The sequence below is a fragment of the Thamnophis elegans genome, chromosome 16, assembly GCF_009769535.1.
Source record: "Thamnophis elegans isolate rThaEle1 chromosome 16, rThaEle1.pri, whole genome shotgun sequence".
Taxonomy (NCBI): domain Eukaryota; kingdom Metazoa; phylum Chordata; class Lepidosauria; order Squamata; family Colubridae; genus Thamnophis; species Thamnophis elegans.
In genome coordinates, this window is record NC_045556.1 from 29734279 (window position 1) to 29757360 (window position 23082).

Sequence of the window (23082 nt, forward strand, 5' to 3'; positions counted from 1 at the left end):
CCCTACGCCATTTCTGACAGAGGGCAGTCCACTCTCTTCTTGAAAGCCTCCATTGATGGATCTCCCACAACTTCTGAAGGCAACTTCTGTTCCATTGAATATAGAATACAAGAGTTGGAAGGGACCTTGTAGGTCATCTAGTCCACCCCCCCTGCCCAACCAGAAGACTTGACATCATGACTGACAGATGGCAGTCCAGTCTCTTCTTGAAAGTTTCCAGGAATGAAGCTCCCACAACTTCTGAAGGCAACTTCTGTTCCATGGGTTGATTGCTCTCACTGACAAAAAGTTGTTCCTTATTTCTTAAATAATCAAATAATTAAATAATCAATTAATAAAATTAAAATAAAATAAAGTAAAAAATAAAATAAAATAGTAAAAAAATATAATAATAAAATCAAACAATCATATAAATAATCAAATAAATAGTTATTTGGTTAAATATCTCCTGCATCCTTCATGCAAGGCTCGGAGGGGGTGAGGAGCGCCGGAGGGGCGGCGGCTATGCAAATCAGAGCCACGCCCTCTGCGGGGCGGGGGCTGGAGGGGAATCCGCGGAAGAGCGCGTCCTCTCGGTGGAGAGGCCCGCGAGCGAGCGAGTGCGCGCGACAGAGAGGAGCGGGAAGTCTCGCGAGAGGAGGGGGGCGCGGCTTGGGGGGTGGGCGGGCCTCCCGGCTGTCACCGCGATGAGGAGGCGACGCCGTCGCCGCCGCCGACGGGCCGCTCTGCGGTTCGCCCCTCGGGGGCTGTGAGGAGAGGCCGGGCCCTCCCGCAAGTAAGAGGAAGGGGCCGCAAGGAGGAGGGGGACTGTTAGTTCCGATGGGGGAGGGGAGGAGGCGCCCAAAAGGAGACCCCCACCCCCGAGGAAAGACCCCCCCACTTTCCTCTGAGTGGGGGAGGGGCGTCATGGGAGGTCTTCTTTTCAGGGAGGGAGGGGATAGCACGGGCGGGCGGAGGGGGAGTCAGGAGGACCAGGGAGGGGACCCTCCTCCCAACGACCCCCCCTCTGGAAAAGTGTTGCATGATTTGGCGGGGGGGGGGGTTGAAGGGGAGCCTTTTGTCTCCACCCTCCCCCTCCCCAGGGGGGCTTTTAGCCCACTCCTGGCTGTTCCTGGACGGGGGGGGCGTGATGGGGGGCGTGGTGGGGTGGGTGGGTGTGCAGAAAGGCAGCCCATATTTGGGGTCCCTCCTGGTCCAGACCTGGGGGTGATGGGATGCAATTGAGGCCACCCTGGCTTGCAAGCAGGTGGGGGGGGGGGAAGCCTTGGAGGTTGGGGGAGGAAGGGGGTGCATGCAATAGGGGCACACACACACACACACACTTATCACAAATACCTTTGACTGGTACTGATGTTTGAGATGGTTGCTGTCAGCGTCCTAGGTCTCAACCAAGTTTCTTCTTAAGATGGATGATCTCCTCCTATTATTATTATTATTACTATTAGTTATTAAACATGAAACTGCTGCCAGCATCCTAGGTATCAACCAAGTACCTTCTTAAAATATACAATGTTGTTGTTATTATTATCTCTTTTATTCATTTAACATAAAACTCAGTCCACTGAACATTTAAAGATGTGTCACAAATACTATTAACTGGGGCTGATGGTTGATACGGTTTGCTGCCAGTGACCTAGGTATCAACCAAGTACCTTCTTAAGGTGTATAATGTTCTCCTCCTCCTCCTCCTCCTCCTCCTCCTCCTTCTCTTCTTCTCCTTCTCCACCCCCTCTCCCTCTTCCTCCTTTTCCTTCTCCTCCTCCTCTCTCTCTCCTCCTCCTCCTCCTTTTTCTTCTCCTCCTCCTCCTCCTCAACCTCCCCCTATTATTATTATTTCTTTTATTCGTTAAACATGAAATTCAGTCAACTGAACATTTAAAGATGTGTCACAAATACCATTGACTGGTACTGATGGTTGATACAGGTTGCTGCCAGCATCCTAGGGATCAACCAGGTACCTTCTTAAAATATAAGATGTTCCGAGTAGCGCAGTTTTTTGCAGTTCCGCTGGTGTTATTGCACAAAACTGCAATTTGTTGATGTATCTTATACAATTCTTGGACATGGTATATCATCATCATCATCATCATTATTATAAACAATTGTATCACAGCGGCCAGTTGTTTCACCGGATTTGGCATTGGTTACTAGTCGGGCCCCACCCAGGGGCCTAGGACGTTGTAACGTATTTTCGTAATATGCGTGCAGATCCAAGCAGTGCGGCTTTTTGTATTTGACTGATGGTGATTTTGTCAATTTTTAACTGTTTTAAATGTAATTCCAGTGCTTTTGGAATAGCACCCAATGTGCCAATTACCACTGGAATTACCACTGCTGGTTTGTGCCATAGTCGTTGAATTTCAATTTTTAAGTCCTGGTATTTTGCGATTTTTTTCATGTTCCTTCTCGGCGACCCTGCTATCACCTGGTATTGCGATGTCTATGATTGTGACCTTATTTTTCTCAACCAGTGTGATGTCTGGTGTATTATGCGCCAGTATTTTGTCTGTTTGTATACGGAAATCCCACAAGATCTTGACCATCTGATTTTCGGTGACTTTTTCAGGCTGATGTTCCCACCAGTTTGTTGCTGTTTTAATATTATAATTTTTGCACAGATTCCAGTGGATCATTTGTGCTACTGAATTGTGCCGCAATTTATAATCAGTCTGCGCAATTTTTTTACAGCAGCTGAGGATGTGATCAACAGTTTCATCAGCTTCTTTGCAAAGTCTGCATTTGGCATCATCAGAGGATTTTTCGATTTTGGCCTTAATGGCATTTGTGCGGATAGCTTGTTCTTGCGCAGACAGGATTAGTGACTCTGTTTCTTTCTTTAATGTACCTGTTGTTAACCATAACCAAGTTTGTTCACTGTCCACTTTATCTTTTATTTTTTCCAGAAATTGGCCATGCAGTGCTTTGTTCTGCCAACTCTCCATTCTTGATTTTATCACTTCTTTTCTATATTCTTGTTTCGTCTGTTGGGCCTTCAGTAGATTTTTGTTCTTTACTTCGATTAATAAATGTTCTTGACTTTCTTTTAAATAATCAGCCAGTGCATGTTTTTCTTCTTCAACTGTTTGCTTCACTTGTAATAATCCTCTGCCACCTGATTTTCGGGGCAGATACAGTCTATCAGTATCACCACGTGGATGTAAACTGTAGTGCATTGTCATTAGTTTCCTGGTTTTTCGGTCCAAAAGGTCCAAATCAGCTTGTGTCCAGTTAACTATACCAGCTGTGTATCTTATAACTGGTATTGCCCAGGTATTTATGGCCTTGATTGTATTTCCGCCATTCAATTTAGATTTCAAAATTTTCCTAACTCTGTTGGTGTACTCTCGCCTGACAGTAGTTTTTACTTCTCCATGTTTGATGTTATCCAACTGCAGAATGCCTAAGTATTTGTAGGCTTCATTTTCTTTGCATTTAATTAATTGGCCATTGGGCATTTCAATTCCCTCACATGCAGTGATTTTGCCCCTTTTTATGGATACAGTGGCGCATTTTTCCATGCCAAACTGCATTGAAATATCAGTGCTGAATACTCGAACTGTGTTTGTCAATGATTGGATTTCTATTTCTGACTTTCCATAGAGTTTCAAATCATCCATATATAGTAAATGCGAAATTTTTTCAGCTTCTTTGGCTGTTTGGTAGCCTAATTTCATTTTTTTTAAAATTACTGATAGTGGGATCATTGCGATGATGAAGAGAAGAGGTGAAAGTGAATCACCCTGGAAAATTCCTCGCTTGATATTAACCATTCCGTAGATCTCATTCCCTACTGCCAACTCAGTTCTCCATTGTTTCATCGCCTTTTCAGTAAAGGATGTAATATTTTTGCTAATGCCAGTTGTTTCTAAGCATTTTATGATCCAACTATGTGGCAGTGAGTCAAATGCCTTTTTGTAATCAATCCAGACCATATTCAAGTTCGTTTTTCTGTTCTTACAATTTTCTAATATCATTTTATCAATTAGAAGCTGATCTTTTGTGCCCCTGCTCCTTCTTTTGTTGCCTTTTTGCTCTACTGGCAAGATGTTGTTTGTTTCCAAATAATCCATCATGTTATCTGCAATAATGCCTGTGAGTAATTTGAAGGTTGTTGGTAAGCATGTTATTGGTCTGTAGTTTTCAGGTGTTGTTCCTTTAGTTGGATCTTTCTGAATCAAGTATGTTTTTCCAGTTGTCAACCATTCATCAATTTGGCCCTTTTGTAAAATTTCATTCAGTTGCTTGGCCAATATTGCATGTAAACTGGTCAGATATTTGAGCCAGAAACCATGTAATTGGTCCTTTCCAGGTGATGTCCAATTCTTTACCTTTTTTACTCGATTTTTGACCATCTCAGTTGTTATTTCTAATACTTGCATTTGTTTGTTGCCAATGCTTTTCTCAAAGTCATGTATCCACTTTGCTTCCTTGTTGTAGTCCTTTGCATTTTCCCACAATTCTTTCCAGAATTCAACTGTGGCCTGTTTTTCTGGTTTTTCACTTTTGGTGTCACCATTCACATTAAGACTTTGATAAAAACGCCGTTGGTCTGATCGAAATTGCTGATTTTGTTTATATTGGATGATTCGTGTCTCATATCTTTCAATTTTTCTAGCTGTTGCTGTTATCTGCTGTTTTACAATCTCTACAGCTTCATTGATGTTTCTTGTATCCAATCTATATCTTCTGATTAGCCGATCTATGATTTTGTTGTTTTTAAGCCGTTGCTCATGCATGTTCTTTAAGTTACTAGCATCTGCTCTTAATTTTTTGATTTTTTGTTCTAAACGGATTTTCCACTTTGGCTTTGATGCTTTTTCTGTTGTGTGACTAGGTACTTTAATTTTAATGCCTAGTTCATTAGTGACTATTACAGCTGCGCTATACATTAACTGGTTTGTTTCCAAGATGGATCCCGGTTCAATTGTTGAAAACACTGCATTAACCATTTTCATGATAGGGGCCAAAATTTTCTTAGGCACGGTTTTTAGTGATGGTAAACGTTGCCTTTCCTCATTAAGCAGAAAATGTTCCATGATCTTATCCTTCAATTCTTTTTGTTTTTGAGTTAGTTCATCAGTTGGTTCAGTGATAACTGGTTCTAGTGGTGGTGATGTTATTTCCTCCCCGAGAGCTTCTTCTGGGAGTTCTACTATACTGTCTTTAGTTGTGTCTTGAATATCAGTTATTTCCGCTTGTGATATTGTTTTTTGGGTTTTGCAATTTGCCTGAATTTCCTCATGTTCAACTTCACTAAACACTTTATTCCGTATAATAAATCGCCTTTGATCTGCTAGTCGTTGTTCACTAACATTTGAATCTGGATATTGTTGTTTCCATAATTCATACATTCGCTTTAAATAGCCTCTTTTTTCTGGCTCTGAGTTGTAGTAACAGGCCATTATGGCACGGTTTTCATCTGCACTATATTTTTGTCGTTTTGATGGCTGGTCCACTTGTAGCCCACTTGTCGACGGATGTCCAGGGACCCCAACATCCGCCGCGGCCCTTGTTAACCCGCGCGACGACCGATGCGGTATGAAATTCTTATTTGTTTTTTTCACCATATTGTATGGGTTGGCGGGGGTTTTTTACGGGACCAGATGCCAACCTGACCCCAACCTTCCTCCTTTCTCATCCGGGCTTGGGACCGGCAACGGCGGAGTTATCATTATTATTATTATTATTATTATTATTATTATGTTAATCTTTGGTGAGATTCACAGCCTTTGGGGCTGGTTGGTAGCTCAACAGCTTGAGTCCTAACCAAGGACCTAGGAACTGTTAAGGTAACGTCGGTAAATATAAGCTGTTCTAAGTAGGGTGGTTTTTGTAGAATCAGAATGTTCAAGTCTGATAAATTTAGAATTTCCAAATAGCGAGATAGCCCGTCAGGTATTGCTCCAAGGGCTCCAATTACAATTGGGACAACACATGATTTCTTTTTCCACAGTCGCTCAACTTCAATTTGCAAGTCCCGGTACTTTGTGATTTTTTTCTTGCTCTTTATTTTCAATTCGTCCATCTCCAGGTATTGCAATGTCAATGAACCATACTTTTTTCTTTTCAACTATCGTTAGCCAATTGCATTGTATTGTGGGCCAATTGCCTGTCAGTCTGGATTCTGAAGTCCCACAAGATTATTATTATTATTATTATGTACTTTATTCATTAAACATGAAACTCAGCCAAATGAACATTCAAAAATGAATCACAAATATTATCTCTTTTATTCATTGAACATGAAACTTAGTCAACTGAACATTTAAAAATAACTTTATTGTCACTTTGAATGTACACTGATCAGCATACGTTAAAATAAAATTGTGTTGCATGCAGCTCTCAGAGGGTCACCACCTCCCATATATGCTACATAAACATGACAAATTAAATAAATACTAAATTATGCATATACCCACATATATTATACAACACAGAGAAGCAATATGGATGCATACATGTACATGGTGAGAGAAACAAATCTTGTGAGTTTACCATGCGGATGGCCTGGGGAACAAAGCTTTCACAGAATCTGGGAGTCCTGCTAGGAATAGTTTGAAACCTCCTTCCGGAGGGGAGCAACAGAAACAGACTGTGAATGTAGGTGTGTGGGGTCTCTAGGTGAAGGACAGGCAGCATTAACTCCCCCAAGCAGAGAATGGCACCAGAAAGAAGCACCTTTGGGGCACCAGATTAGTGCCACTTTTGAAAATAAGGTCCCACTTACGCTTAATACGGTGGCTCAGTGGCTAAGGGGCTGACCGTGTCCATCGGAAAGGTTCGGCGGTTCGAATCCCCAGCACCGCGTAACGGAGTGAGCTCCCGTGACTTGTCCCAGCTTCTATCAACCTAGCAGTTCGAAACCATGTAAAAAGTGCAAGTAGGAAAATAGGAACCACCTTTGGCGGAAAGGTAACCGTTCCGTGCGCCTTCGGCATTTAGTCACACCGGCCACACGACCACGGACAGTGTTGCATCTTTGGCTTTGAAACGGAGATGAGCATCACCCCCTAGAGTCAAGAACGACTAGCACATAGGTGCGAGGGGAACCTTTGCCTTAAGGCCCAGTTAAGTTAAAGCATTATGAATTCTCTATTGTTCCTAGCACTTATTATTTGCTTAAAGATGATGAAATGCTGCCTCTGGGCATGGGTGTTCTTTTAACTGTGGCTAATAATTGTGGTCGCAATCTCTTGCAGAGCAAATTCCCCTGTCAGTAGAGGACTCTCTGCACCACTCTTAGCAGTAGCTGCCAGAAACCAATCTTCAGCTCTGAAGCAGTATTTCCTCTGATGCCAGATGCTTGGGATGGTTTTATAACGCCTCCTATAAAAGCCATTAAAAACATAAGTGGAATTTATCGGAATGCCTGAAAGAGAAGAAGTAAACAATGGGCAAAGTAGCTTGGTGAAATGAATCCCGAATCCAATAAGTCCTTGACTTACGACCCTAATTGAGTCCAAAGGAGGCCGGTGCATAACCATTTTTTAAAAAAAAAAATATATGTTATTAATTTGTTATTAATTACGTATCTTGGTGCTTGATAAACATTGTGTTGTCCAGGTATTTAATTTGCTTGACAATACAGAAAAGAAGGACTAGGCAAGGGATGATAGCAGTGTTCCAGTATCTCAGGGGCTGCCCCAAAGAACGGGATCAAGCTATTCTCCAAAGCACCTGAGGGCAGGACAAGAAGCAATGGGTGGAAACTGATCAAGGAGAGAAGCAACTTAGAACTAAGGAGGAATTTCCAGGATAGTTGGAACAATTAATCAGTGGAACAAGTTGCCTCCAGAAGTTGTGAATGTTCCAACGCTGGAAGTTTTTAAGATGTTGGATAACCATTTGTCTGAAGTGGTGTAGGGTTTCCTGCTTAAGCAGAGAAGGTTGGACTAGAAGACCTCCAAGGTCCCTTCCAACTCTGTTATTCTAGTCTACTCTATTCATTCTTACTCTCCACCCCTTTTCTCCAACCACAAGTAAAAGAAGTTCCATGTTTGATGATATTCTTCTTTCTGTCTGATTTTCAATATCAGTCTATCCATTTCTACACAGTCTAATATCTTCTTAATTCTCTTCATCCTGCAGTGTTTCTTCATCTTTCCAATATTGTGCGAAGATCATCCTCGCTGCTGCTAAGACACGTAATGCGAAATACATTTCTTGTCCAATTTTTTCTGACCTGTTTTTGTTTCCTTCCCAGCTCCCGACCCCTGGACGGTGCCAACATGGAGTGCTAGCGGCTGAAACGAGGGCCCTGCCTTCCACAATGCCCGTGCAGGCCGCCCAGTGGACGGAGTTCCTGTCCTGCCCCATCTGTTACAATGAGTTCGACGAGAACATACACAAGCCCATCAGCCTCGGCTGCTCCCACACCGTCTGCCAAAGCTGCCTGAGTAAGCTGCACCGCAAGGCCTGCCCTTTCGACCAGACCGCCATCCACACCGACATCGATGTGCTGCCTGTCAACTTTGCGCTGCTCCAGTTAGTGGGAGCCCAGGTAAAGGAAGAGACAACACACACACAAACACAAGTTGACTTGGTACAGAAGCTGAAAAATGAAGTTGCAACGGGCAATCAAACAGGAGAAGGACGATTTATTTGCTTTTTTAGATTTTTATCCTGCATCTATCTATCTATCTATCTATCTATCTATCTATCTATCTATCTCTATCTCTATATCTCCCTCCTTCACTATCTATTTATCTCTATCTCTCCCTCCCTATCTATCTATCTCTCCCTCTCTCCCTATCCCTCCTTCCCTCCCTATCTATCTATCCCTCACTCCCTCCTTCCCTATCTATCTATTTATCTCTATATCTCCCTATCTATCTATCTCTATCCCTCCCTATCTATCTATCTATCTATCTATCTCCCTCCCTATCTATCCCTCCCTCCCTCCCTCCCTATCTATATCCCTCCCTCCCTCCTTCCCTGTATGTCTGTCTATCTATTTATCTCTATCTCTCCCTATCTACGTATCACTATCCCTCTCTATCTATCTATCTATCTATCTATCTCCCTATCTATCCCTCCCTCCCTCCCTCCCTATCTATCTATATCCCTCCCTATCTCTCTATCTCTCCTTCCTTCCCTGTCTGTCTGTCTGTCTGTCTGTCTATCTATCTATCTATCTATCTATCTATCTATCTATCTATCTCTATCCCTCCCTCCTTCCCTATCTTATCTATCTCTATCTCTCCCTCCCTATCTATCTATCTATCCCTCCCTCCCTATCGATCTCTATCCCTCCCTATCTATCTATCTATCTATCTATCTCTCTATCTCTCCCTCCCTCCTTCCCTCCCTCCTTCTCTATCTCTCTATCTCTCCCTCCCTCCCTATCTATCTATCTATCTATCTATCCCTATCTATCCCTTCCTCCCTCCCTATTTATCTATCTATCTCTATCCCTCCCTCCCTCCCTCTCTATCTATCTATCTATCTATCTATCTATCTATCTATCTATCTATCTATCAAAAGCAAAATGCTACTCATGCATCATCACAAAATCTCCAGAACCGTAAAGCCTACAAACTTGAAATTTGGCACGTATGTTCCTCTTGGCTTCTAGGTGCTCGCTTAGAAAGGATTTTTTGAAAACACCATCAGAGCATTAGTATTTCTTATATAATTTTTATTAACACGCTTTGATGCTAAAGGTGTTACACGTTCTACTCCCCCTCCCCATCTGAAAAGAACTCTGTTCCAACTGCCACTTGGGCGTGGCCAGCGCGTGACTCATCCGGCCTGCGGGCTGGGATGAATACCACTGCTGGTCGTAAGTATGAAAGATGGTCGTAATTCACTTTTTTTCAATGGCATAAATTTGAAATAAACCCTTGTAAGTTGAGGGCTACCTTGTCATCTAACATTAATATTTACATCCTTTCCCAAATCGCATTTCCCCTCCTACCCTCTTTTTTTTAATGAAAGGCCCGCTCACAAGTGCTTCTCCTTGCTCTAGGTGCCCGATCGCCAGGCTCTCAAGCTGAGTAACCTTGGAGAAGACAAGCACTACGAGGTGGCAAAGAAATGCGTGGAAGATCTGGCTCTTTATTTAAAGCCACTGAGCGGAAGTAAGGGTACGCTGCTGCGCCTGAGTCTGGCTTCCTCTGGGCCAGAGCAAGGTCTCCCGACCAGTGAGTGGGTGCTTGGATCTGGGACCCAAACATGAGAGCTACCTGCTCATAAAGTGTATTTTGAGGACAGTTTCTGAAGGAGAAGCAGGGTATCTGTTCTGACCTAGGCTTCCCAAAAGCACGAAGCCGACTCCTCGTCCCGATAAAACCCCTTTTATTTAGGTTGAAGGGAATTCCTTTCCAGCCAAGTCCCGGCCAACAGTCTTTCAAGAGATTTCACAACTACAGACCTTATCAGGCTTGGAGAGCTGCCAGGCCGATATCTTCCAAATGCCACACTGTAGCAGCAATTCCTTGGCAAGAAGTCAGGAACAGATCTTCACCCGAATGAATTGAACTCATTGCCTCCTGCAAACTCCACTCCCCAGTTGCTCCTCTTTTATTCCCTATGGAAGGGGACATTCACTGTCCACCTGTGGCTTTACTCCCAGGTTGACCCTTGTTCCTTAGCTGTTCCCAAATCCTGGCAGTTCTGCACATACACACACTGGGAACAGGCTCCTGCTGTTCTTCTGCCCCACTGATCTCTGAAGGCAGCTGATAACTGTCAGACGGCTCTGGCCCCCTCTGCCTCCGACACAGAGCTCTCACCCGAGCCTTCCCCAGACTCCAGGACTGGCCCAGGTTTCACCCCAACCTCCTCACCTTCTGCCACCGAATGGTAAAAGTTACGTAACTCTTCTGTTGTTCTTCACAGGTGTGGCTAGCTTAAATCAGAGCACGCTGAGCCGGCCGATGCAACGGAAGCTGGTGACGCTGGTGAACTGCCAGCTGGTGGAAGAAGAAGGCCGGATCCGGGCCATGCGGGCAGCTCGCTCCCTCGGGGAAAGGACCGTCACCGAGCTGATCTTGGCACACCAGAACCCTCAGCAACTCTCGGCCAATCTCTGGGCCGCTGTCCGGGCCAGGGGGTGCCAGTTCCTCGGGCCGGGTGAGTGGCCAGGGGGGAGGGGGAGAGCACAGCCCCTTCGCCCGTTTTTCAGCTTTAAAATGAAGGCATTGTAACAGCTGTAGAAAAGAGGGCGGGGTGAGAGGTGTTACCCAAAAAAACCTAATCACGATCCTTTGGCTGCATAAACAGAAGCATAGAATCAAAATCACATGAAGTGTTAGTACCGCTTTGTAAAGCTTTAGTAAGGCCACCCCTAGAATACTGCATCCAGTTTTGGTCACCATGTTCCAAACAAAAGGTGTTCAGACTTTAGAAAAAGTGCAGAAAAGAGCAGTTCAGATGATTAGAGGACTGGAGGTTAAAACGTGAAGAACATTTGCAGGGATTGGGTATGGGCAGTCTAGAGAAAAGAAGGATTAGGGGTGGACATGATAGCAGTCATCCAGTGTTTGAAGGGCTGCCCCAAAGAGGAGGGGGTCACGGTGTTTTCCAAGGAACCCAAAGGCCAGACAAGGAACAATGGATGAAAAATGAGCAAGGAGAGAAAAATGGGTGGGAACCACTGTCCTAATGCCTCCAAAGAGACCTTGGCTGAGAGCACACCACCCATCAGGGATCACGACAAAAGTATGGTAAGGCCACTCTTGAATATTGCATTACGTTTTGGTTGCCACAATGTAAAAATAAAATGTGGAGAATCAAGAAAGAGGGCAGAGAAGAGAAACAAAAAGGATTAGGGGACTGGAGGCTAAAACATATGATTGCAGGAACTGGGTATGTCTAGTTTAATGAAAAGGAGGACTAGGGGAGATATGATAGTAGTCTTCCAATATCTCAGGGGCTGCCCCAAAGAAGAGGGAATCAAGCTATTCTCCAAAGCACCTGAAGGCAGGACAAGAAGCAATGAATGGAAAGTAATCAAGGAGAGAAGCAACTTAGAACTGAGGAGGAATTTCCTGACAGTGAGGACAATTAACCAGTGAAACTAATCTTGCCGCCAGAAGCTGCGGGTGCTCCATCCCTGGAGGTTTTTAAGAAGAGATTGAAACTTCAAAATATCAATCAGAATAGAGCTGGAAGGGACCTTGGAAGTCTCCTAGTCCCTGTTGAAGCAGGACAAATGGTTGAAATAGTATAGGGCAGGGGTGAAATCCAGCAGGTTCTAGAGAACCGGTAGCGGAAATTTTGAGTAGTTCGGAGAACCGGCAAATGCCACCTGTGGCTGGCCCCAGAGTGGTGAGGGAATGGGGATTTTGCAGTACCCTTCCCCTGCCACACCCACCAAGGCACGCCCACAGAACCGGTAGTAAAAAAATTTGAATTTCACCACTGCTGTTGGGTCTCCTGCTTCAATAGGGGTTGGACTAGAAGACCTCTAAGGCCCCTTCCAGCTCTATCCTGTGTCAGAGCTCCAAATAACATCCAAACGTAAATCAGAGTCCAAGGCAAAGTATTGCTCAAAGTGCCAATTTATTACGAGAGGCATGTTGGCACATCTGTGGGAAACCCAAATCTGAGCTTCCTAGTTTTCCCCACCCAGTTGAAAGTTCAAGATCTTGCCCCCCACACCCACAAGTCCATCCCATAGTCCAATCTCCCACTGCCATGCTGGCAGCTTCCACCCATCCAGTTCCAGTCAAATGCAGAGGTTCAAACATAAAGGATGACCTTGGATTCTAGAAAGGAATTTTATTTTGACATCACATTCTATTCCTTACTATTCCCCTTCCCAATTCCCCACTAAGGAGACAGCATAGCAGAATAGAATATTAGTGTGGCAGGCCAAAGATTCCAAAAGGAAGTGGCTGCAGGCCTGACAGGCGGCCTCTCCTCAGAAGAAACGTTTCCTGGAAGAGAATAATATAGGGGTTAACATAACAGAATTAACCATCTCTCCCCCTTCCCCCGGGTGGGGACCCTTTGGCCTATTGGGAAACTTATCATGGAATTGTTGCACCAACTTATCCACTTTTTGGTTCCAGCTTTTCACCCAAGTAGCTTCGGACAAAGTGTATGTCAGGCCTCCCGGAATACCCCCAATCAGCTGTTCCAGGCTGCAGGGATTGCCACAGACTATCGCCTCTTCCGTGCCTTGCGTTTTTGGCTACATTCGGTGTATAAGACTCACCCAAATTTTCACCCTCTTTTGCGGGAGAGAAAGTGTGTCTTATACACTGAAATATACGGTACTCAGGTCTCCTTATTTAGCATATTCTAATCTGAAATCCTTGCAAACCATTATCCCGTCTGTAATTGAACAAGGGATATTAAAATAACCACAAACAGAATCCAATATTACTTGGCTTCAGTGGGGAACAAGGAAAAAAATCCATGGGAATATTTGCTTCCTGTCTTTAAAAATTGGGCATTTGTTTTATTTTATCAAAACTTGTTCTAGTGGATAGAATATGGATAGAATATGAAAAGTTGGATCAAAGATGTTTTGGGTCATCTCTGGTGTCGGCAAATTGTACAAAGTTTTAAAGACATATACACACACCGAGTGTCAGGCCTGCAGTCATATTCCTTTCAGGATCTTTGGCCTGCCACACACTCTCTCATTTTACTATGCTGTTTTCATTAGTGGGGTAATTGGGAGGGGGAATAGTAAGGAATAGAATAGCAGAATGTGGTGTTGTCAAAATAAAACATTCCTTTCCAGAAGCCCAAGGTCATCCTTTGTCTCTGCACCTGACCGGAAGTAGATGGGTGGAAATGCCAGTGTGGCAGTGGAAGATTGGACCATGGGATGGACTTGTGGGTGTGGGGGCAAGATCATGAATTTTCAACTGGGTGGAAAACCCAGGAAGCTTTCAGATTCGGGGTTCCCACAGATGTGCCAACATGTCTCTCTTAATAAATTGGATCTTAGAGCAATATGTTGCCTTGGACTCTGATTTAATTCTGGATGATGTTTGGAACGCTGACGGTACCCCTTCCAATGCACTAAATACTGTAAGTGAGTCTAAGATTGACAAGATCGATATTCCTGGCAAGGAAGAGAAAGGAGACCCGCCCCCTTTCTTCTGGTTCGGCTTCCCCCACCGTAACGCCATCCTTTGGTCCCTCCCCAGCTATGCAGGAGGAAGCCTTGAAACTGGTCCTGTTGGCCCTGGAGGACGGCTCGGCCCTCTCCCGCAAAGTCCTGGTGCTGTTTGTGGTCCAGCGCCTGGAGCCCAGGTTCCCCCAGGCGTCGAAAACCAGCATCGGCCACGTGGTGCAGCTGCTGTATCGGGCCTCCTGCTTCAAGGTACGACTTTTGGGTACCTTATCCAATTTACGAAACAGATAAGACCACCTGGCTCACATCCTATTTCAGCGATGGCGAACCTTTTCAGCACCGAGTGCCCAAGCCGGAAGACGTATTTGTGTGCGCGGTGGAGCCCTGTAAACCTGAAGACCAGCCGGCGGGTGCATGGATGCCGTTTTGGGCTGGTTTTTGGGCTTTTTCAGGTTATTTTTCAAGCTGTTTTCGGCCAAAAAACGGTCCCCAAACAGCCTATTTTTTTTCTGTTCTTCCAGCCGTTTTCAGGCCATTTTCCAGCGCTCCAGCATCTGTAAAGACCAGCTGGCGATGGCGCCAGTGCCCACAAACAGAGCTCTGTGGGTCAACTCTGGCAGGCATGCCATAGGCTTGCCATCATGGTCCTATTGGATTGTTGCTTGTAGAAGGGGGTGAGAGAGGGGTACATTGGTCCATACACCAAACAAAGGACCCCTTGGGATCCCCATATCAAAACCACTTACTTTCTGCGCGTCCAGAAGTGGAAAATAACATTAAACACAGCACAGGACTTAAAACAAAACGCTTCAGTAGAGATCTGCATACGTGGGACTGATTGGGCTAGATTGTAAGGGTGACTCCGAAATATAATTTTAGGTCATTTTATTCTATTTAACATAATGTATTAAATTACGTTGTACCTTATCCTATAACTATTGTATTTTATCCTACTCTTCTTTTAAATGGTTTGTATAGGTTTTGATTGGTAATATGTGTTCGTACCTTGTTGTTGTGGCCCGCCAGTGGCCTGCGGAGCTGGCAGCAGAGTCAGACAGTGAGGAGGTTGGGGAGGAACCTGGGCCAGTCCTGGAGTCTGGGGAAGGCTCGGACGAGGGCTCTGCATCAGAGGCAGAGAGGGGGTCAAGGCCATCTGGTAGTTATGTGCTGCCTCCAGAGCCTGACATCAGCGAGGCAGAAGAACAGTGGGAGCCTGTTCACAGTGTGCGCATGCGCAGAGCTGCCAGAAGGCAAGAACAATTAAGATAAAAGGGGCGACTTGGGAGTAAGACTTGGAGATGATTGGCCCCTCCCATAAGACATAAAAGAGGAGCAAATGGACGTTAGCCTTTGTGCAGGAAGCAATTAGTTTGTCTAGTCGGTTCAAGCTCTGAGAAGCTCTGTTTGACTCTGTGCTGCCTTTGGCCTTGCAAATCTAATGGGCAGTTAGGTCCCTGGCAGCGTTTCAAGGGAGATAAAGGTGGGTCTTTATCAACATTCCCCTGAAAGACAGTGGCAACTCGAGCAGACATCTGGCGGACTCTTCACAGACTGTTTGTGAATCATTACGGGCTGGGAATGACCATAATCCACAGCCGTCTAAATAAACAGAGGGTGTTGGGGGACTAAGATTATGGTTTATGCTTCCTCAGGAAGCCTAGGCCATAACGCTTGTGCCTTTGATACGGCCTGTAGGCTAATCGATAAAGCTATAAAGGATCGATTGAGCGGGGGTTGTGTTTCCGTATGCAGGTCACCAAGAGAGACGAGGACTCCTCCCTGATGCAGCTGAAGGAGGAATTCCGCAGCTATGAGGCCTTGAGGAGGGAGCACGACGCGCAGATCGTCCACATCGCCTTGGAGGCCGGTCTCCGGATCTCTCCCGAGCAGTGGTCCTCCCTCCTCTACGGCGACCTGGTCCATAAATCCCACATGCAGTCCATCATCGATAAGGTCAGCCCTGGCGTCCGAAGAAGTGAGCTTCGATGCATCCGATGATGAAGCTGCATAGGGCAGATTCTGAGCTGGGAGCTGCGGTTCCCGAACGCTGATCTTCCGTTTATGCGGACTGAGGATGCGACTCGGGGTGGAGGGGAGGAAACAGTTTTGCTGCATCCTCCATGATGTACTTCCTTCCAAGAAACAAAACCTTTTTAAAGTCCAGAAACTTGGATGGAAGTCTGTAGAGATTCTCTGTCATCCAAGGTCCTGGTTGTCCCAAAGGTGCTTTTTTCAAGAGGCAACTGGAGTTTCTGGTTGTCCTTTGAAGGCCTTTCGCTTCTCATCCAAGGAGCTTCTTCAGCTCTGACTTGGATGATGGTGGAGAGCGGAAGGATTTACACTCCTTACAGACAGCTGGTCCTTTGCATCCTTTTAGAGGACTGTTGAGGCCACTTGGAGGTTTCTCTATGTCCTCTGAGTCACCTGAGTGGTGCAAATGGTTCCTGTAGTCTGCAGTTTTTCCACTCTGGAAATCCATTCCCCCTCCCACCCCATTCCAAGGGTCTCCATCCCAAATTGTATAGCTAAAAGTCTGTAGAGATTCTCAGTCATCCAAAGTCAGGGTTGTCCCAAAGGTGCTTTTTTCAGGAGGCAACTGGATTTCCTTGGTTTTTCTCTGAAGACATATTGCTTCTCATCCAAGAAGCTTCTTCAGCTCTGACTGGATGATGGTGGGGAATGGAAGGATTGATGCTCCTTGCAGACAGCTGGTCCTTTGCATCCTTTTAGAAGGTCGTTGAGGCCACTTGGAGGTTTATCTTTGTCCTCAGGGTCACCTGAGTGGTGCTTGTAAAGGTGTGGGAGGAGGAATAGATTTCCAGAGGGAAAAATCATAGACTACAGGAACCATTTGCACCACTCAGGTGACCTGAAGACACCGATAAACCTCCAAGTGCTTCAACGAACCTCTAAATGGATGCAAAGGACCAGCTGTCTGCAAGCAATAGCAGTTAGACATATACCCCTTCATAGGGCTTTACACAGCCCTGTCTAAGCGGTTTACAGAGTCGGCCTCTTGCCCCCAACAATCTGGGTCCTCGTTTTACCCACCTCAGAAGGATGGAAGGCTGAGTCAACTTCTGCAAGGCATATAAATCCTTCCATTCCCCACCATCCTGTCAGAGCTGAAGAAGCTTCTTGGATGAGAAGCAAAACATCTTCAAGTAAAAAGCAAGAAAGTCCAGTTGCCTCCTAAAAAAAAGGCACCTTTGGGACAACCACGACCTGGATGGGCGAGAATCTCTACAGACCTTTAGCTGTACAATTTGGGATGGAGACCCTTGGAATGGGGTGGGAGGAGGAATGGATTTCCAGAGGGAAAAATTGCAGAATCCAGGAACCATTTGCACCACTCAGGTGACCCTGAGGACACAGAGAAGCCTCCAAGTGGCCTCAACGACTCTCTAAAAGGATGCAAAGGACCAGCTGTCTGCAAGGAGTGTAAATCTTTCCGCTCCCCATCATATACTCCAGAGCTGGATTGGCTTTCAAGTGGCTTCAGTGAGCCTCTGAAACAGGGGTTCCCAACCGGAGTGAGAGAAGAGATTCCACCATGTGAAAACTTGGGTTTAGAAGTTTTAAAATTATACTGTGTATGCATAACGCTATGCATATAGTTATTTACTTTCGTAAGGGGTGCGAGACTATGTCGGAAGCATTCTAGGGGTATAGAAAAGTTTGGGAACCCCTTCTCTAAAAGGATACAAAGGACCAACTGTCTGCAAGGAATATAAATCCTTCCATTCCCCATCATCCAGTCAGAGCTGAAGAAGCTTCTTGGATGAGAAGCAAAACATCTTCAAAAGAAAAAAACAAGAAAGTCCAGTTCCCTCCTAAAAAAAACCACCTCTGATACTCGGGTGGAAGTGCAGCTGCTTTTACTTCCTTTCACACAAGGGCCATGCTCAGCGCCCAGGTGATATTTTTAAATGCCCCCCCCCTCACTCCAAAATCTGTAGGGTAAGCTGTGACATGGGTGCATGCATTAAGAAATAATGCTTGTTCCTTCCAAATACCAGGAACACCCCACCCCCTCTGGAAATTCCCGGCCCCGCGTTGATGCATGGCTTTGCGCTATCGCCCCCACCTGCCTTGGGGGAAAGCTCTGAGACTTGAGTCAACGTTCAATCTGTTGGGCAAAAGGTTTGGGTGCAAAGCATGGACCTGTGTTTCTTTTCACCCAGCTCCAGTCTCCGGAGTCCTTTGCGAAAAGTGTGCAGGAATTAACCATCGTCCTGCAGCGAACGGGGGACCCCGCCAACCTGAATCGGCTGCGTCCCCATTTGGAATTCTTGGCTAACATAGATCCCAACCCAGGTATGTCAGTGGAGAGAAGGCAGAACCCCCCCCCCACACACAAACACACACACTCCTGTTCTGTTCCGTCTCCTTTCTTTCCTCCTTCCCCTAAAGGCAACAATGGTTTGATCCTTTTCACATGATGCTTTTTCTGGTCTTTGTTGGTTGCAAAAAATGATATAGCAATAGCCCTTAGACTTATATGCCGCTTTGAAGTGCTTTTACAGCCCTCTCTAAGTGGTTTTCAGAGTCGGCCTCTTGTCCCCAACAATCTGAGTCCTCATTTGACCCACCTCGGAAGGACGGAAGGCTGAGTCAACCTTGAGCCAGTCAGGATTGAACTGCTGGCAGTGGGCAAAGCTATGGGAAGGAAGGGAGGGAGGGAGGAAGGAAGGAAGGGAGGGAGGGACTATAGTAATAGCACTTAGACTTATATACCACTTCACAGTGTTTTTACAGCCCTCTCAGTCAGCCTCTTGCCCCCCAACAATCTGGGTCCTCATTTGACCCACCTTGGAAGGATAGGAGGCTGAGTCAACCTTGAGCTGGTCAGAATCGAACTGCTGGCAGTGAGCAGAATTAGCCTGCAATACTGGATTCTAATCACTGAACCACAACAGCTCAGGGAGGGAGAGAAGGAGGGAGAGAAGGAACGAAGGGAAGGAACGAAGGGAAGGAAGGAAGGAAGGAATAGCAATAGCACTTAGACTTACACCAGTTCACAGTGCTTTTACAGCCCTCTCTAAGCGGTTTTCAGAGTCAGCTCCTTGGCCCCCAACAATCTGGCTCCTCATTTGACCCACCTCGGCCCGATGAATACTGGATGGATGCTGGGAGGCAGAGGCAGATTTTTTCCCCCCTTGTATTTCTCCCCAAAAGCTAGGTGTGTTTTATAGTCCAGCATCTTATAGCCCGAAAAATATGGTAGCTATCTAACACCCCCAACATTCCAACTAATCCTAACCCTCCCGATTGTTGTCCAACCGCCAGCAAAGAAGTAACTAGGTGAAAGAGTGAACCACTCTTGACACCTGTAAAATGGAAAACAACACAATCTTGGCGTGTTCCTGGTAGCCACTGAACGTTGGTTTTCATTCTTCCCTTTCGCACCCTCCCAGATGCAGCCCTCCAACCTGGGAGCAGCTGGAAAATGCCACCGTGGCCGTTAAGACAGTTGTGCGTGGCCTTGTGGATTTCATCCAGAACCACAGCAGAAAGGGCCCCGAGATTCCACAGGTAGGACCGTTGCGATTTGGTTTGTCGTAACAATGACACTTTGATGCTCACCCAAACCTATAAACAGCAAGTGAGGTTAAAGCTAGATTAAATTAAAATCACAGGCAGGATTCTCTCTGATTTAATTTTTTTTTAATGCCTGGTTGAACTCTCATCTTTTGCTAGTTGACAGTTGTGGGTGCTGAAAGTCATAAAACCACCAGCTTGGAGAGAAATAAGTCTGGATTTTTCCTCCTCGGTCCAATGCTTTAAGTCATTATTTTCCTAACCTAGAGGTCATTTCCCAGAATTCTCTGCAATGGCCATCGTGGATGGGGAATTCTGGGAAGTGACGTTTACACAGCTGGAACCAATCAGGTTGGAGAAGCCTGCTTTAAGCCGTGGTGAAATTCAATTTTTTATACTACCGGTGCTGTGGGCGTGGCTTGGTGGGCATAGCAGGGAAAGGATACTGTAAAATCCCCATTCCCACCCTACTCTGGGGCCAGCCAGAGGTGGCATTTGCCAGTTCTCCGAACTACTCAAAATTTCTGCTACCAGTTCGCTGAACTACTCAAAATTTCCGCTACTGGTTCTCCAGGACCTGTGAGAACCTCCTACATTTCACCCCTGCTCTAAAGCCATTAGCTGCTTGTTCCTTGAGTGTGTATTTTTTGTTCGGCTTAGTGACTGTACAACTCCAAATGACTCTGGGCTGTTTACGCAGGAAGTTGTGAACAGTAAAAAGCAAAGAGAAAGATTATGAAAGATTGGAAAGATTACGAAAGACTGCCAAAGGGACTGCAGATATTGTGGCCCGGCAGAAGAGCTGATGGCAGACTGAGACAGTGAGGAGGGTTGGGGAGGAGCATGGGCCAGTCCTGGAGTCTGGGGACGGCTCTGATGAGGGGCTTTGTGTTGGAGGCAGAGAGGGGGCCAGGGCCGTATGCCAGTTATCAGCTGCCTTCAGAGTCAGACATCAGTGAGGCAGAAGAACAGCTGGAGCCTGTTTCCCAGAGAGTTGCTAGACGAAGGGAGCAGCTAAAGAACAGGGGTCAACTTGGGAGTAAGGCCACAGGTGGACGATAAATGGCCCCTCCCAGAGGAAATAAAGAAGAGCGAAAGGGGAGGGGAGTTTGCAGGAGACAATTAGTTCATTTAATGAGAGTGAAGATCTGTTCCTGACTCCTTGCCAAGTATTGTCTGCTACCGAGTGGCGTTTGGAAGATATCAGCCTGGCAGCTCTTCAAGACTGATAAAAGGCCTGTAGTTGTAAATTCACCCTTGAAAAACTGTCTCCCAAGACTTTGCTGGACACGAATGCTAGGAATTCACATTAGCCAAATAAAAAGGGTTTTTTTTCGGGACCCGGAGTCTTTTTCATGATTTGGGGAAGCCTAGGTCAGAACAGATACACCCCATTTCCCATGTTCCACATGCTGTTAACGCCAGGGGTCCCGCATGGTGGCATGCTGTGTGGTTGGCCCTTAGCAGAGATAGCCAGGCGCAAGATGTTGGCAGCGCCCGTTCATGTCTCTCTCCTCTCTTCTCTCGAAAGCCGCAGCCGAACAGCAAGTATAAAACCAGTTTGTGCCGTGACCTCAGGCAGCAGGGCGGGTGTCCACGCGGAAACAACTGCACTTTCGCTCACTCACAGGAGGAGCTGGAGAAGTAAGTCTTTTTTTGTGGGGGGAACAAAACCCCACCCCCATCTGTCTGGGGCCTAATGTCAGCTTAGCAGCCTTGATCCAGGTAAACTCACACCCAATTCAGCAGCCGGGTTCCAAAACAATAGAGCAAATCTCCCGTTTCCCTGAAAATAAGCCCTCCCCGGATAATAAGCCCAACCGTGCTTTTGAGGCACATGCGTTGAAATAAGCCCTCCCCCCCAAAATAAACCCTCCCCTAAAATATTTAACCGCATGCACAACATTTCCTGGGGGGCGCAAAGGAGGGAGACATGCCCCATTCACCCCTCATGCACCTGCCATACATGCGGATCGGCCTTGCGGAAGCCGGTCCCGCAACCCTTGCTACCGCGCTCCTTCTCTTAGTGGCGGCCACTGCAGGCCCAGCAATGGGAGGGGTGACAAGAGAGCGCCAGAAGCAGAGACAGAACTTCCGGCCCTCTCTGGATCAGCTGGGCCGCGGGCTGCAGGCCGAGATTAAAGGTCTTTCTGCACCTCAAAAATAATAGGCCCTCCCCGAAAATAAGGCCAAGCACTAAATTACTTGCTTAACGTTAAACTTAAAAACACCCTGGCTGCAGAATACCTACTAAGGGAATCTTTCTGAAATCATAGCACCCCCACCTACTTTAGAGTAGGGGTCTGGATATAGTCATTCCTGAAAAAAACATGATGAGAACTGCAGGTTTTGGGGCGATTAGAGGGGTGCCTGGGCTGTTCAGGTCACTGGGGGGGGGGGGAACAGGGGACGACAACTTTCTGGTTTTTGAATGAAGAAAGGGTTGCTTGTCCAATTCGTCCAAACTCTGTTGCTGAGCAGTTTGCCTATCTCAGGGGTCTTCAGACTTGGCCACTTTTAAGACTTGTGGACTTCAACTCCCAGAATTCCTAGCTGAGGAATTCTGGGAGTTGAAGTCCAGAAAAAGTCGCCAGGTTTGGAGATTACCAAGGTAGCTTAAGGGAGCTATCAGAGGTTTGCAGCGTGACTACTATTAGGAGACAACCCAGGAGCAAACACACAGTGGTTTATATAGAACTTATACAGAAATATACATGGTAGCAAATACCTGACAAGTAGTAATCTTAACTCTGCACAGAGAACTTAGCAATGGATACCGCACACAAGGAGAAAAATACACAAAGAGAGAGAGAGATGCACGCTCATGACCTCCTTTATATAGACAGCTTCTTAAAGTGGCAATAACCCAGCTTCTTAAAGCGGCAATGCCTCTGCTGACTCATCCTCATTCATCATCTTAAGTTATAGCCTACATTGGCTGGTCAGTTTTAAATCATCATTACCATGACCAGGCGGCAATCTTTACATCTGGAGTCCTAGACAGGGTTTTTGGGGGGAGTATATTCAATCGATCTCTGCTCTCCTCTCTGTCCGCTGCAGGTATCGGCTAAGAAAACAAGAAAATCGGTGCCGCACCAGCCAGACCTTTCCCTCTGCTTGGGAAAGCCAGCATCACAGCGCCATGCCCCCCACTGCTGGGAATGTCATCATCCATCCTAGGAACACGGACCTGGCGGGAAAGGCAGTGTCCAGCACCAACAGGAGTCCCAGACCGGAGACGGCGGCCCCAGCTGATCTCCCGTTGTATCAACAGCCCTTTGTTACGGACTCCTGGAGCAACATGAAGAAAGGCAGGATAAGGCCCGTGGGGAACGGCCAAAATCCTGCTTTGTCTCCCAACGAGTCATCTGCCTGAACAGTAGGGGTCTGGGGCTCCCCCACTCCCCGATGGAAAAGGGAAGGCTGCCTCCTTCTCTGGGTTCCTTCTGCTTAGATAAGATCATCCTGCCTGTTTGTGGCATACATTCAAATCCAGAAGCACCCAC

The 23082-nt window shown here is 46.2% G+C and overlaps 1 protein-coding gene and 1 non-coding gene across 3 annotated transcripts; both read left to right on the forward strand.

The window, feature by feature from the left end:
• The first annotated feature begins 668 nt into the window (after nucleotides 1-668).
• RC3H2 (ring finger and CCCH-type domains 2) lies at nucleotides 669-22725 on the forward strand. Of its 2 annotated transcripts, none has more exons than XM_032233736.1 (10): nucleotides 669-775; nucleotides 8204-8500; nucleotides 9968-10085; nucleotides 10840-11073; nucleotides 14109-14284; nucleotides 15788-15988; nucleotides 18220-18352; nucleotides 19453-19570; nucleotides 21108-21220; nucleotides 22637-22725. In XM_032233736.1, the coding sequence occupies exons 2-10, from the start codon at nucleotides 8270-8272 to the stop codon at nucleotides 22645-22647; spliced, it is 1335 nt and encodes a 444-aa protein (XP_032089627.1). In that variant the 5' UTR covers nucleotides 669-775; nucleotides 8204-8269; the 3' UTR covers nucleotides 22648-22725. The 2 variants fall into 2 exon arrangements, with proteins under 2 accessions (XP_032089627.1, XP_032089628.1); XM_032233737.1 differs by having other exon boundaries at nucleotides 9968-10079.
• LOC116519729 lies at nucleotides 16009-16123 on the forward strand. Its single transcript, XR_004256679.1, has one exon. It is a non-coding gene; the product is annotated as a small nucleolar RNA SNORD90 (small nucleolar RNA).
• Nucleotides 22726-23082: the final 357 nt, after the last annotated feature.

Bases quoted from the DNA above. Each gene is read 5' to 3' on its own strand.
- RC3H2 (XM_032233736.1), top strand. From the start codon at position 8,270: ATGCCCGTGCAGGCCGCCCAGTGGACGGAGTTCCTGTCCTGCCCCATC. The intron at 11,074-14,108 runs GTGAGTGGCCAG...GTCCCTCCCCAG, and splicing joins GTGCCAGTTCCTCGGGCCGG to CTATGCAGGAGGAAGCCTTG. The intron at 14,285-15,787 runs GTACGACTTTTG...TTCCGTATGCAG, and splicing joins ATCGGGCCTCCTGCTTCAAG to GTCACCAAGAGAGACGAGGA.